We start from the raw sequence: 16,101 nt of genomic DNA, 5'->3' as shown, positions 1-16,101 counted from the left end.
GGCAGCAGTAATACTCTTCAGCAGCCTTCATTCTGCAAGTGCCACTATTTCAAAGGCAGCTCACAAAACCTTTCACCTTTTAAGAATGCAGCTCTCTGGGCACACTTTTAATTACTGGTATTATTCCAGGTCTTCACGAGGGCTCTGCTCTCTGTGGCTTTTGTGTGGGGTAGGCTCTACACAAAGAGCCCAAAGAACGAGTCACACAGATGTGAGATGAGAGGGGGCGAGTGAAGGCAGTGGGAAGCAAAGACAATGGCCTGAGGTTAATCAGCGGGAAAAGCGTTTCTGTCCTTTATCTGAGCTGCTGAGATGAGACACTTCACGTGGATTCAGGCAGCACAGGCACTTCAGATGCTTTGTATACAGAGACAACCCTCTCATTGCATGTGTGCTTGTTTACCACTCAGCTCCCTCATTTTCACTCCTGCCTTGCTTTGGGGACTTTACTGTGGACTGACAGAGCGGGCGCTGTCCCCCAGACCTGCTGCACACACCTCACTCGTGCTCCACTCTGGGATTTTTGATGAAGTTTAAAAAATGCCATCAGTGAATCATTAATGAAGGCTCTGCCATTCCAAGTGGCAGATGGAATAAACTTAATTCAGCTGGGTGGGGAGTCAGGAGATGAGGGTGGATCATGGAACACTGACATGAGCTCGTGAATTCAGTCAGTTGATGTCCTGTCCCGGGACTTGCTCTTTTCCCTTGTTCCACAACAGGAAGACACAAATGGAGTGATTGCACCTGAGATCTGGAGCCTGCTCTGCTCTAACCACACCAGGCAGCACATCCCTTTTAAGTGCAAACCAGTACTAACTGTGCAGATCTCCTCCCACTGGGTATATCCTCAGTCTCCTGGTTCTGATGGGTGTCAGATCGCTTTGCTCTATGAAACCTGCTCTGTATTTATGCTCTACATTTCTTCTGACAGGTTTCTAGAAAGCATTTAATCAAATTCTTCCACTCCTCCCCACAGAGACCTGCAGCAGCACTCTTGCCAGCTGCACACCAGACTGAACACCAAGGGGCATTTCAAAGGAGCTTGGAGCAGGGGAGGATAAAAAAAAAAGTAGATTTTCCTCTCCTAAACCCTGGGAGATAGTTAGGAGGAAAAAAAGGGAAAAAAAAGTAGCTGTGTTTTTTCAGGGAAAAAAGTTTCAATCTTTTGGGAAGAAATAATATGTGGGATGGATTTAGGAAATCTGTATGTAATCATAAGGAAGAATGGTGACACTGCCTCAGTGCTGTGGGAAATCAGGTGCTTTAATGGAGAAATAGAAAGAGGTAAATTTAGGAGCAACAAGAAAGCAAAATTTCCCTCAAAACCTCGACTAGCTTTCGTTACCACTATACAAGTGTCAAAGGATGTTGTGACAGTGTTTGTGGCTTTGTATTTTTTTTTTTTAGAGCTGCCTTTATCCAGCAACCCGTGCAGAAGGACGTCCTTTTTAATTTTCAGCTTATCTCCCTTTCAGCACCATCATTTATTGGACTGAAAACTCAGCAGGGACTTAGACGCTTCCCAGAACGAATACCTTTCGTCCCCTGCTTCTTCTTCAATCACCACTGAACAAATAAAACATTTTCTGACTGAATCCAGTCAGGTCACTGCTGGCCATTGCCAGCACATGGTTTAATAACAAGTCAGGAGTTTTACAAGGGACGCTTATTCCCTCTCAGAGGCTGCTATAACAGCACACGAACGAGGGAAAATCCATGCCAAGGCTTTTGGGTTTCTGCATTATCAGCAAATTTGGGTTCCTGAATTATCAGCAACAATAAGGGAAAAATATGATTCAAAAGAAGCATTTCAATCTTTTTGGTTTGTTTTTTTTTTTAAATTATAATTTTTTTTTTGTCTCCAGCTTGATTGGTGTTACTGGCAGCGGGTTTCCTCCTACAAAAAACTCCTGCTTTACTGCTGTGAGAATGGGATTTGATGGGATGATGAGGCTGAGTCAGTGGGAATTGTCTGTGTGCACCTGTGGGATGGATCAAACCTTGGCTATGAATGAGAACGTACAGGCCATGAGATCCACAGCAGTGTGGACACCTTTAACAGTGACATGGGAAGTGCCCTGAGCTAATCTCTCCAGATCCTCCCTTGCAGATCAGTGCACCTCAACAGAACACTTTGTGCACAAATCCTACATTTTTTTTTTATTATTCTCAGCATATTTCTCTTTGTTTGTGGGCTTGTTTTGTTCTGCATGGTAAACAGAACATGTCCCTCAGAGTTTTCAGACCACCTACATTTAGACCTTGAGGAACTAATGTTGATTTAGATCTTTAGGACAGATCTCAATGACTCATTGGCATTCAGTCAAGAGTGCCAACAACAATCAAGGCCTCTCCTTCATTTTCTATTATTAAGGTGCTAAATGAAATGTTTACAGGCTTATTTTTTGGCACAACCAATAAAGGATTGGTTCATTTGTGACAGAACTGGGGAAAATGAGATTAGAATAGTCTTCACAGCAAAAAGGAGGCCCTGGTTGAGTTCTCATCCCTTCCCAGTTGTGTTGGGGGTCTCGTAGACACAAATGGCAGATGATTTCGTTACTTCCTGCGGCATCTCAGACTTCTGACCATCAAAATAGGTGTGGGGTTCCTTAGATTTTAGAGCAGGAGAAGATTTCTGCGGGTTGTGAATGGAGGGCAGAAGGTTGCGTAAAGAGCTGAGGAAGAACAGAACAGGGGACAGGACGACACAGAATAGATTTGGAATAATAGGGACTAGATCCTGTTCTTTCCCACTTCAGCACATCTGAGGACTAAGTCTCCCAGCAATGCAGCAGCTCCCTGGGCTGGGGCAGAAGTTCATCTCCAGCAGCAGCACACCCATGTCTGATCACCAGAGCAATACTCTTTGCCATGGAAACCACATATTTCACCTGCTCTTAAAACCCCCAGTGGGGGGGACCCCACAGCCTTCCAAGCAGTTGTGTTCCATGAAAGCAGGTGTGCTCCTGTCTCCTCTTGCAGACAGCACTGCCTTTGGGACTCCGCACTGACAGGGCTGAGGAGAATCAAGCAGATGGTGGGTGAGAAGCATAAGAATGTGGAGCAGTCATAGAATTTGAATCTTCCTGGAGGTCTCCTCTATCTTCACCCTCAGCAGGCACTCGTGGAGTGAGTTAGATGGATGGAATGGGGCAGGAAAAAGGAATTTACAGATTCCACTTTGGGTCAAGACGTGAAACTATCAGACTGTATTTTTATTTTTTTTTGCCAGGAATTACCTAAACTCTCTCATTTCACCCAATTAGTAGGTGTCTTCTTTCACCCAAACTAAAACAATTTGGGAAAAAAAGCCCTAAATAACTGGAATGGATTGTCAAAACCGATTTGTTCTTGAGGCACTTTGAAGAGGTGTGACAGAGATGTGAAAAACCTAGAATTTGCACAGGGGCAACCTGTAATGAAACATGAGCCTGGGCTGCCTTCACTGGAGCATCTCTGCAACTTTGGAAAGCAGATGTAGCTCGACAGACACTGAGGTATCTCGTGCTGGTTAATGCTGGCTGGACACCGGACATTTTTTGCATGATACAATGGGAATTTGAAAAGACAGACTATCTTCATTCCCAGCATGTACAGGGAAGTGCTTAATTGCTGCTACTCCATTGTTGTTTTCAATGCTGAAGCTGACTGGAAAATTTAAATCTTAAAGTCAAAGTTTAAATACCAGAAGAACAAGTTAAAAGAGATCAGCTGGGCCACTTCTGTGTTCAAAGCTGGATACATTTATACCATCTTATCTAATTGCTTTTGTGTTATTTACTCAAGCATTTGTAAAAGATTCAGCATAGAAGCAGGGAATATAATTACAATGAATAATTTGCGTTCTTTATTCAGTGTAAATTAATTCAGGTCTCCAAGCACTATGGGAATCAGCTTTATATGCACAGTAGAAGGCTTGAAATAGAAGTTTAAATTGATGCATCATAAAAGTTCCCACTGAATGTTTTAAATTTTTTTTTCCTTCCCATTAGCATAGATTATTCTGCTTATAGATACTGGAGTGCAAGAAGATTTGTATCGTTAGTAGAAAAGACCTTGTTAGGAATGTTCAAGAGGAAGACTTTGCATAAGGTTTTGCAGGGATGCTCCTCTCTAGGAAGACAGGAATTCTTTCCCTGAGGTCACTGTCAATAATTGAGTTGTAAACCTGGGGAGGGGAGGGAGAGGGGTCCTCCACAGCAGTTTATCCTCTGTTATTAGAATAAGGTTTCTCTCAAGGAAATTATCATTGCACAGCACTCAGTGGAGGTGGTTCCAAACTCAGGTTGAACTCTTTTAGACAACACAGCACAAACAGTACAGGAACACCAGTCAGGTAATCCAAGAAAAAATACACAAATAACCCACCAGGACACTCCCTACAAAAATATATCCCTGTGGACTCAGGCTTTGTGCCTACAATACATTGGATGACTGATGCACATCTACCTGTTACTTTCCACTGATTTTCCTTTCCTCCTGTCCTCTCTCTTTTCCCTGGAGACCTAATTTTCACTGACATATCCACTGGACCTGCCAAACTCCCTTCTGTACCCTGAGCCAGGCAAGTGTTCCTGTGCAGTCTCCTTGATTTGCATTCATCGTTTCGTGGGGACTGGTGGGGATTAAGCTCCTCTAATGATGCTCCCCTTGTTATTTAAGAAAACGTCTTAAGCTTTTAATGAAAGAAAAATCAAAATTAACCCAAAGCAAAACAGAAAGATTTCGTTCTATCTCCTTCGGTTTTAGATCTGGGCATTATCTGTCAGGGAATGCAAAACGCCTCATGTTATCATGCGCTGCCTTACGTTGAAAAAGAAAAAGAAAAAAGAAAACTTGTCCCCCCAAACTTGCTACTTGACAGACTCAAATCCCGGTGTCCCTGTAATGAAGCGCTCTGTGCTCACCAAAACTTTTGTGCTGCATCAATAAATCATGCACAGTTCCCTCCCTGAGCACAAACAGGCTTCAGCTCCTACGCACAGAAGGCTCCAGCACAGCCCATCCAGCGCGTTAGTCAACAAAACCACGGACATCGAAGCCACCACCACTTTTCCAGACCAGGACAGAGTTATCAGAGGGCCTGAGCAGCCCAGTTAAGTGTCACCCGTGGAAGTTAGAAGCATGCAAAACACATTTACTCACCTCAAGCACAAGAAAAGCATAAAGGCAACTATAAGGGCCCCTACTGAAATACAGTGCCCCAGGTAGTTTATGATGAGAGCAATCTTGTAATGGAGCGCATACTTCCTCTGGAGGTAAAGAGATAACAGGATTAAATCAGCATGAATCTCTGAGCACTGACATTAAGGAACAGTTAATCAGTTTAGAAAACAGTAATTACTTATTTCAGCCTTATAATAATATAATAGCCCCAGGGCTGATGTCTATATATAAAGCAAAACATATTGCCCAGGCACGGAAGTACAGGTTTGGTGTCATTTCACTGTGGGATTTGCCCAGTTTATTACAAATATCTGCAAAAAAAGTTATTTTCTCCCCACTTCTTTTTTTATTTTTCCCTGAAATTTCATCAGGATTTCTTGTTTTCATTATTATGCTATTTTAAAACTATGTCATTTTAGGGCCACAAAGCTACCAAAGACACATCTGCCCAGAGTTTCAGAAGTTACAAAACATTATTTTATTAGGAAACAGCACAATTTTTATGAGGCAGGCTATGCCAATTCCCTACTCAAATGGTTTGGTTTTCATACAAAAAAATCAGTGAGAAGAAGTAATAAGGCCTTTCCATACGGGCAAATTTTCCTCTGAGGGGCATTCCTTGCAAGCTACGATCCTTATCCTTCAAACCAAGGGCAGAACCAATGCAGCCTGAAAGAGCTGGAATCTGGTGGTGTCCTTTCAGTCCTGAGATAATCTGACAAACCAGAGATCCTGCTGCTTTTAGCAGCAACCCAAGTATGTGATAAAGCTTCATGAGTTGGTGTCTGTTTCCTAGGATGGGGGGAGATTACTGGTAGGTTCTTGATCCTGCAAGCAAAAAATTAGGTACAAAACAGCTCCCACCTAAATCAGTGAATTTAGGGGTATGAGCAAAAATTTGGCCTTGCGGTAACTGGAACATTCTTTATTGGTGGGTTGCTGCTGGCTTCAGAAAAGAGAAGCATCTCCTTTCTTTCCCTGATGGATGAAGTAGAAAAACACTATTCAGATAAATACTGAAGCTGCTTAGAAAGGGACAGAGGTTTGCTACTGAAAGAACCAATCCTCCTGAAAAATATACTTATTTATTATGTTTGGCATTTGTTTCTTTTCAGGGTAAGCAGATCTTTCCCCCAATTCGGGATGTTGTCCTCCTTCAGAAGAACGAGACCCTTGAAAACTAACCACCTACATTTCCTCCTTTGTGACAAAAATATAAAAGCAAAATCCCACAAATGGCACCAGTTTTCTAATTTTGGTTGAACTTCCTTTTTCCATTTTTTTTTTCCCCCTAACAATTTCCCTTAACATTTTATTCCAGTCAAAGGAATTTGCCATTGAATGAATGTTTGGCTGAAACTACAACCAGCAGCTGTAGTTAATCTGTTCCATTGTTCTGTGAAGATAGCATCTTCCAGCACTTTGCCAAAAAAACTCTCTTAGAGTCATTTCTGTGATGAAACCTGCCTATATCTTCAGCACATGGAGTAATGTGCTGCTTCTGGACAGAACTCAACCATGCAAGGTATTTTTGAGTCCATTATAAAATCCCCTAAAATAAACTTCCCCATCCACAGGCCCATTTTGTGAATTGCCTTGAGGGAGAAAAGAAAAAACCAACAAAACAACCCCACAAAATCCAAATTCCACACTGAGTTTTATTTAGCCTTAAGACACAGGGACACTTGAAGGGAAGGAAAACACACTTGACCTGATGTGCCTACCTGTGCAATGCTGTATTATTGAGGGAGTGCCCTGGTAAACTGCATGGCTTAATTACTGTCCTGCTTAGTTCATAAAGCCGTGGAATCACAGAATATCTCAAGCTGGAAGGGACCTATCAGCACCACTGAATCCAAATCGCCACTTCTTGCAGGACTACCTAAAACTAAACCAAATGACCAAGAACTTTCTTCAGAATTGCTCATGTAGTGCTAGATATCTTCTGGAAGAACACTTTTCCCAGGACAAGGATCCTGCTCTTTTGAGTCTGACCCTTCAGCTCCATCCTTTGGCTCCTGACCACTGTTTCAACTTCACTCAAGTTTCAAAACATTAGAAGATTAGTTGGAAAAAATAAAATTATGAAGCTCCTGTTTGATGCACTGAAGGGAAAAAACAGGCACGACTTTCATATTTTCAGTTTCTGGCACTAACAAGGCTTCCTGAAGGCAAATTCAGATATCATAGAAACGAGAACTGCCTTGGTGCCTATGAAAAACTAAGCTGACAGGGTGGTAAGATCACTTTCCATCAGCCTACATGCAATCTGCATCTCTGGTAGAATTGAAGATGGAACCTGCAGGGCTGAAAAACACGTGCTCAGAATCAGTCATACGTTGGCCAAAGCTCAGTTTGTGTAAAACACTTTCATAACTCTCTTCTGTCTCGCCCTCGTGAAGACCAATACATTTAAAATGTCAACAACCTTCTACTGTTACCCAATATTCTTCTGCTTCCAGGAAGATGTTTCACTTCACTGAAATGAAGATATAAATTCTATTCGGGATCAGGAGGAGGGTTTTAACATTAGAAATGAGCTGGAAAAGGAGATCATAGAATCACAGGATGGTTGGGGTTGGAAGGGACCTTGAAGATCGTCCAGTTCCAAGCCCCTGCCATGGGCAGGGACACCTCCCACTAGACCAGGTTGCTCAGAGCCCCATCCAAACCTGGCCTTGGACACTTGCAGGGATGGGGAATCCAGAGGTTGTTTGGACACCAGCAGCCTTGCTCTCTGATCACAGCAGGTCACACCACTGGAATCCTCTTCCATTACACACAACAATGATGTTACCCCAGACAGTGCAGAGGTGTCTCCCACCAGCTTCTACCAGGTAAACTGAGGAAGCACATACTTATATCTTTACCTGCACCAGCCCTGCAAATCTAAGGCATGGTGGGCTCCCTGCAGCCACATTTCAGGCTAACCATAGAGTTGTTCTGCCTAGAGCACTTTTCCCCTTGCTTTAGCCAGAACGTGACTGCCAACCTGTCCAAACCAATTCAGCCAATGATTTGACTTAATGACCACCTAATGACAGCACTCTTAGTCCAGTTGACAAGGATTTTTCTCCCTCTAACAGAACTTACTGGCAGGTCCTGCCAGTGTTTACAGCTCATGCCTCCCTGTGGGGCTCTGCACTCCACTGCCAGTTCAGTCACTTTGGATTTCTTCCTGCTGCCAGAATGATCTCATCACCAGCACAGTTTAAAGACACCACATCTCCTCTCCAAAGACTTTCAGAAGCCACTGGGAAGTATCTTTGTCATCCAAGACGCCTCTGACTGCTTTCCTGTTCTGAGCCAGCTGGAAGCTGCGTAGCCGTGCCTGGTGTGGCTGTGCTCCTATGCAGGATATATTAGCTTAAGCCCAGCATGGTGCTAACTCAGCTACGCAGCTTGAAGCCACCTCAAAACATCAGCAGAACCAAATTCATTTCCAGCTGCCTTAGGCCGCATAGACAAGACCAAAGTTCCTAAATTATAGCCCTTTTTGGAGGCTAAGATGTACTTTTTTTGCTGCCTGAGACTCTCGTTTTACTTCTAACAAGCAAAGGTCCTTTCGACACAGGAGCTTGTAGGTTGAGAAGAATCTTTGCATTTGCTTGATGTGCCATCAAGCAGCCAGTTGATCAAAATTATTTCTGTACTTTATTCTTGTGCCTGGAGATGAAGACAACTATTTGTTCAGAGGGTGAGATTCAGTCTGACGTTAGGACACCAACACCTGGGTATCCACCCAATGTCAGAAGCAAGGGCTAGAAGCAGTTGTGCACACACAGATGTCCAGTGACCCTTGAGGTGCACTCAGCAGGCTCTGTGCTTCCCAGATGGCCCTGCTGACTGACCTCCAGCTGCTGCTGCTCAGTCACAGAATCATTAAGGCTGGAAAAGGCCTCCAAGATCGAGTCCAACCGTTCACCCAGCACTGCTGTGTTCACCACTAAACCATGTCCCCAGGGGTCACATCCATGTGCTTGCACACTTCCAGGGATGGTGACTCCACCACTTCCCTGGGCAGCCTTTCCAATGCCTGGCCACCATTTCAGAGAAGAAATTGTTCCTAACATCCAATCTAAACCTCCTCTGGCACAACTCCATTTTATCTTGTCCTGTCACTTTTGTTACCTGGGAGAAGAGAACAACCCCCACCTGGCTACAACCTCCTGTCAGGCAGTTGTGGTGAGTGACAAGGTCTCTCCTGAGCCTCCTCTTCTCCAGGCTAAATACCCCCAGCTCCCTCAGCTGCTCCTCATCAGACTTGTCCTCCAGACCCTTCCCCATCTCCTTGCCCTTCTCTGGCCATAAAAGACCTGAAGAGCACAGGTATTCCAAAGGACTGTCACCTGCCAGGTACATGGAGACACACAGGGACATTTTAAACTCCACCACCCATGGAATCAGATCCCAGCCAAAGTGGGAATCTATGAGCAAATCAGTCCCAGAGCAGAGTTTTATCAGCTGTTGCCACAGGTCTCGACCACAAGTAGAGTGTTGATTTAACCCAGGGAACGTGTGTCACTGAGCTGATGCCCCCTGAGATTGAATGCACACCTGATGAAAAACCCCTAAAATTTCCCTTGCTACATGATCAAAACTCTGCCATAAAGCAGGTAGACCTGGGCATGGGGCTTGCTCCTGTCCCATCTATCAGTCACTGAATTCAGAGTCAAACCATGTGATTCTTTAGCACTCTGGCTGCGAGTGGCCAAGCTTGACAGCAGTGCTGTTTTCTGTATTAAAAATAAACACAAATCACAGGGCACACCTCCTGGCTGATGCTTATCATCTGCTAGGCTCAGTCAATAAATAACAAGAGACATGTGCGTGCCTGAATCTCACCTTTAATCAAAATGGAGCATTAGAAAAATCTGTGGGGATTTTTTTTCCTTTTTTTTTTTTTTTTTTTGAGATCACAAAGCAAGTATTCATCTGTAACACCGAGCATTATGAGAGATTTCAAAAACATTCACAAATATTAATATTTGCAAAGCTTGCTGCAAATCTCTGAAGATCTAACAAATGAGATTTTAAGCTTCTGTAAGCAAGGGTGGGGGAACATCTGCGCTTTCATCTGTTTAAGAAACACGCTGTTTGAGTGGTTTTAAGCTATCACCATAGCTGCAAAGTTTTTAAAAGCAAAAAACAGAGTAAGGCAAATAATCCTGTCCTCTAGTCACAACACTTCTCCAGCCTTTTCAAACAAAACTCCTCTGTATTTGCTGGTGCAGAGACAGCACCTGTTGGAGTCATGCAAACACATGAGGAGGGCCATTAAAATGCAGCGGCACTTTCCTGAGCAGGCACAGCACACTGTTATCAGCTCAGGTTTCCTGTGCCAGCTAAAACACATCAAAGATAAGGAACCTTCACCCAGCTCTGCTCCCCGTTCTCTGAACCAGCACTGGCTGCTCCACACCCTCTTTCTTGTTCACTTTTAAGAGGGTGGTTTCACAGGAGTGATAACATAAACCATTTCAGGCAGAGCTGGTCGGTGTGTCCCCCTCAATCCCACCCATGCTCGCACTGCCCCGTGCCTGTGTTGGCCCCAGCACTCCTGCAACAGTGCAATAAAATGGTTTAGGGAACTGAATCATCCCCAAAAATGACCCAGCAATGAATTAGTTTTTCATTTTAAGTGGGAAAGAAATGTAAGGAGGGGCTGCACTGGGGTAGTCCTAACTTAGGTCAGTTTAAATTGCCATGAGAGCATTATCACTCTGCTGGATCGCCCCTCTGGATGGCACTCAGGTATTGGTACATCTTTTCCTAATTTCTAGAAGCCTCTAGAGCCAAAAGGAGGGGGGATGTGGGTACCACCAAATAACTTAGGTAGTGGGTAAGAGCAGGTTCCTCCTCAGCAGCTGGTGTGTGTAGTTACCTGTTTTCTGAGTCACTGGTTCAAAGCCCACACATTGAGCAAGCACAGGGGTCTCACAGGATGGATTCTGGACCTAAGACAAAGCACATCCTGGCTGTTTGGGGTACAGCACTACTCCAGAGAGTTCCTGAGTGCTAAATGTGGGACCTTGTTCTCCCCCCTAGCCCCTGCAACTGGCACAGCACAACTACAACCAGAGAATGGGCTGGATGAACCCCAAAACTTCAACAGACCCGAGCTGCTGGGCTGCACCCTGATTCTTAGAGGGGACAGTCACCCCTGGCAGACACAGCACGAGGACTGTGTGTGCTCCTGCCCCACCACAGCACTCAAAACAGGAGGGAGAGGAAGAGAGCCTGGCGTGAAAGGCTTGAAGGCTTAATGCGTGAGGGTGAATGTCTGTGATGCCTCCAAGAAAAGCTGAGACATTTGACAAGAAAAGGGCTTTGCATAATTGCTTGCAGCCTTTTGGAAGGAGCTTAACCCCATATGCTAATTGCAATCTGTAAACTCCTCTATCATGCAAGGCTGGTTCAATCTTTTAAAGGCAGCTGAGACCTGAGTCTGCTTTTTATGTATTTTTCTCTGGCTGCCCCTTTACATGTTTGCTTAAGGAGAAATGACATTGAGATCTGTAAAGGTCAGTTGTTGATGAGACCTCAGAATGGACAGGTATAGGGTGGAATCAGCTGGTTAAACTTATTTTTTTAGTGCCAAAGAGGCTTTTGGTCTTACTGTTATTATTACTAACATTTACTGTAGCAGCTGTAGGCTCTGAACAAAGCAAGGAAAAATCTGCATAAACATACATCAGCAGGGACAGAGTGTGATAAAAAGCATCCTTTTTTAAAAACCATGTGAGCAGGGGATATGGAGAGAGGACAAGTGATTTGCCAAAATTCACAGGGGGGTTTTGTTGCAGAGACAGAAATGGAATCTCTCTCCAAAGTCCCAAATTAGTACGTTAACCTTAAGTTTAGCTTTGCATTCACGTATGAGAAATGTCATTGAGAAGAATGAAGGGAAAAATACAGACCTTGTCATCCAGAATAGGCTCACACTGAGAGTAGTTTATCTTGGAAGCCCACGTCCCATTGCCCAGGCATTCTCTGTAGGCATTTCCTGGTACAGACCAAAATAAAAGAGAGATGAACACTCTGTGCTGGACTTCAAACAGCCTAGAAATCTCACAGATTTGAGAAAAGATTAGCAGAACAGATTATTTACAAGGCAAATTAACTTATCCCACCTCTGTGAGGACTAGAACAGCCCGCTGAGGAGAGAAATGAATAACATAAACACAATGGCAGACTACAAGTATTTAAAGGTATTGATCGACAATGTTTTCTTACAGTCTGTGAGTTCAGAAGACAGAAAAGGTAGGAGAAGAAAGCTGCAAGAGAAAGCTCTACTATTGCTCTAGGTAAACTATTGCCCTTCCATTTATCCTACTGCAAACTAGGAGAAACATTCCCGGAGATGCTGATTTTCTGGAGTCTTCCTGTGCAACACCATAACTGGGAAAACTTCAGCAAAGAACATGAGGAGCAAGATCAGCACATCTCCCAACCTGGGGACAGATGGGCTGGGGGGGGCAGCACACAAGAATCTATCCAAAATTATTTCAGAAATGGATATATCTAGGTTAGGACGTGTTCACCCATCGTCTGTGGAGAAGAAACCACCTCTGGTCTTTTTCCAACATTCCAGTTCTCTCCAAATGTAAGTGAAAATCAGAAATTACTTTACTGAAGCAGAGAGATTTCATGTCCAATTGCAATGTAACCCCAAGGAGCTCTGGGAACTGCATTTAGTAATATTGGGAGTGAGGATGGGAGTTCAATTTCTGGCAAGAATTCCTCTTCATCCCAAGGAACTCTGAGGGGAAAACTATGCAGTTTTGCTGTACAAACTACCTTCCTCCACTCACCAGAAGTACATCCAATTCCAAGCAATAGATTTTTTTACATTCTTATTTTGAACTGTTTCTTAGAAACAAGAGAATTAAAATAAAACAGGAAATTCAGAAAGATCCCCAAAGGAGAAATACAGGCGACTTCCTAATGAACTCTTCATGATGTTCTTTGCTGCCCTTTATCCAGTTTCTTCTTGGGCCTTTGCCATGGTCATTCAGTGCTGGAGCAGCACCCAGCCCTCAGGAAAATCAGATGTCAAATAAAGGCATTAGACTGAATGTTTCTAAAAGTTCTGTAGACAACAGCCTTTGAAAAAAAAAAAAAAAGAGGTAAAGAGACTTTTGAAAAGGTGTTTTTTCTTACAGAGAAGGAAAGTCCACATGAAAAGCAACAAGACGCTCCAGATTACACCATATCCACACTGAGCACTGGATTTTTTTACTGTTATTTTTTTCCACTGTTTCTTTTTGGAGTGACAAGACCAAACAAAACAAAACAGTCTGAGTGGGATTTAGGTGGTGGGATCCAATTGACATCCCTCAAAGCCTTTGTCTTTGTCCCATCCTTTGGCCAGTTGCTGATTTTGAGTCTCTGTAACAAACTTCTGACTCTCCAGACACTGAGTGGGAACTTCTGGTGCTTAGTCAGATACTGAATCCCAATTCCAGGATGGTGCTCCTGTGAAACCCTTATTTTATTCACTCAAACCCTGGTTTTATTCACTCTGACTCTTCATTTCCCTTGCTGTTCCTTTCCAGCTCAGGTGTGGAGAGCTCAAACACAATCAAGACTTAAAACATACAACCCACATCAAGGTAGTTCTTCGAGGAACTTCGAGTTATCTGGGTTTATGAGCTGTCACACCAGATCTCCTACACGGTGACTTATCTGAACAGGAGGAGGAAAAAATCAAACTCTGACTTTCTCTAGTCCAGCATCTCCTCCAGTATCAGCCACTTCTCGGAAACAACAGCAGCAAGTAGATTTGACTTCTGGGAATATCTCATTCCAAACTCTGGTAGTCATAACTAATTTATATCCCAGATCAGAGGTCTTCTTTCTTTCTTCCTTTCTTCCAAATGTCTTACAGCATCAGCTCTAATAGCCACGTGGAAAACAAGTTTCTGATCATACTGAATGTATTTTCATATATCTATTTTAATAACACCACGCAGATCTTTTTACCCAACGCTTTAAAGGGGAAATATCTCATTTAGTGAGTGAGGTAACAGAGAGGAAGAGTCTCACTGAAGGCACCTGGAGGAAGCAGCTCTTGCTGACGCACAGATGAATCCCATGGCAGCCTTGATTGAGGATATCAATCAAGCTCTTTCTTGAGGATATTGGATCAATCCCACGTGCACTGGATGGAGGCTCACTGTGCTCACAGACACTCAGTCACATCTGGCATGTGCTAAAATTCCTGTGTGTGCTGGTACAGCTCTGCACAGGAGATCCTGGATAAAATAACAGCAACTTCAAGTAATGATCTGGGTGTTTTCCGCAGCAGCAAACAAACAGCTGCTTCCTGACACCCCTGGTTACTGTCAAAGGCAGCTCAGAGAAGATGAGGAAATGCAGGCACTGGACTCAATGACAGGTTGATTTTCTGGGACATGCAGAGCTGTGGCAGGGATCAAAGCAGTGAAGAGATGCCAAAAATGACAGAGACATTGGTTCCATCAGAGGCAGCAATGGAAGTGATGTGTCCCCTTGCTACAGGGTATGTAAAGGAAGAGGGAAACCAGCAGTTTTCAGCACAGAAACGTGCTGAAAAACGTTCCTTCTCACCTGGTTTTCCAGTGAGAACTGGGATTAGTGTGCTTTCTGCTAGAAGCATTCCTGCTCTTAGCTTTGAAGCACTGTCTATGGAAAGAAACTGGATTAAGTTCAGTTTTTCTTAACGATTGTCACTAAAAATCAGGAAAAAAATGGAAGAATCATGATGGAGAACTCCGTTGTAGAAACAAACAGTGAATGCTCAGGAAGAAAAGAACAGTTACATGATCTTTCTAGGGCAACAAGAGCTAATTATAAATAGAAAGAAACAGAGCTATTAGAACTATTTTTTCCTAACTGAAAAACAATTGTGTAAATTCTCATTTTCTTTGACAAATGACATACTTTCACTGCTTATAATTTCTCCTTCCTTGCTGACTTTGTTCCAAGGAAGAAACACACAAAATAAAGAGATATTTGGTGGTTACAGCATGTGGCTATTTGTGCTCTGTGTGCACTTTCACTCACAAAATACAACTGGACGAGTAGATTTAATGTTCATGCAAACCAATGATGAGTAGTAGATGACTCATGACGGCACAGGCAACACTCAGTCATTATCCACAGAGCTTCTGACACATCATCCAATATTCATTTCCCTGCTTCAGTCGACGGTCTCTTCCTTGATTTTGGAAATGCTGATTTCCTTTTGGTGTAGATTTGTGGCACTTGATTTCTTGTGCTTAACCCTCAGTCCAGGGAGTGGGCAAGGAGGTAAAAAGGAAACTCCCTGAATAGGAAGGAATATGCAGAAGAACTCAGGTTGTCACTTGGGTTGCTGTTAGCTTCCAGAAAACGTATTCCATCCCCTCCAGGCTTTAGGGTGTCGTAAAAGGGATCTCCACTCCTGAAAAACTTTGTGCCACATGACAGGAAGGGAGGTAAAAGATCTGAGCATGACTACAGCAAAGCCTTGGCAGGAGCAGAACTGGGATTTCATGTTCCTTCCAACCAGCCACCCACAGCAGGAACAGGAGGGACTATTCCATGTATGAAAAAAGCAACACTTGCTGAGAAGTCCTAGGTGCCAATTCTCCCTGACTCCAGCTTTTGGGGAATGAGTGTCCAGCTCAGCCTATTTATTTTATGGATCTTCTCTGAATATATCCAAAGAAACAACCAAATAACTACAAGAATGTCTCACTCTTGTGCATTTGCATACTGATGCCCAGAAAAGAGCAGATAAAAAAACTGTTTAGACAAAGTTTTATGTCTAAAGCAGTCAAGGTATTTATTGATTAACGGCCGGGCAGCCTGCCAGCTCGTGCTGGGAAAACAGGCTCCAAGTTGGTAAGGTTACAGTGAGTTTTTTATACAGGTTTGGTAATGATTACAACATAATCACATACA

At 43.5% G+C, this 16,101-nt stretch overlaps 1 protein-coding gene across 1 annotated transcript in view; it reads right to left on the bottom strand.

The window, feature by feature from the left end:
• The window catches only part of LOC114069474 (corticotropin-releasing factor receptor 2-like), a gene marked incomplete at its 3' end in the record, with an annotated part of 116,882 nt that overhangs the window by 20,772 nt on the left and 80,009 nt on the right, over window positions 1–16,101 (bottom strand). Inside the window, exons 4-5 of the mRNA XM_027906284.1 lie at window positions 12,093–12,178; window positions 5,152–5,258 (exon numbers count right to left, since the gene is read on the bottom strand). Of these exons, the coding sequence (XP_027762085.1) occupies window positions 5,152–5,258; window positions 12,093–12,178 (193 nt within the window). The remainder of the gene's footprint in view (window positions 1–5,151; window positions 5,259–12,092; window positions 12,179–16,101) is intronic.

Source organism: Empidonax traillii, unplaced genomic scaffold (assembly GCF_003031625.1).
Source record: "Empidonax traillii isolate 1590-97213 ecotype Southwest subspecies unplaced genomic scaffold, ASM303162v1 scaffold1270:size203758, whole genome shotgun sequence".
Classification (NCBI taxonomy): Eukaryota; Metazoa; Chordata; class Aves; order Passeriformes; family Tyrannidae; genus Empidonax; species Empidonax traillii.
This window is presented reverse-complemented; position numbering and strand designations above follow the sequence as displayed.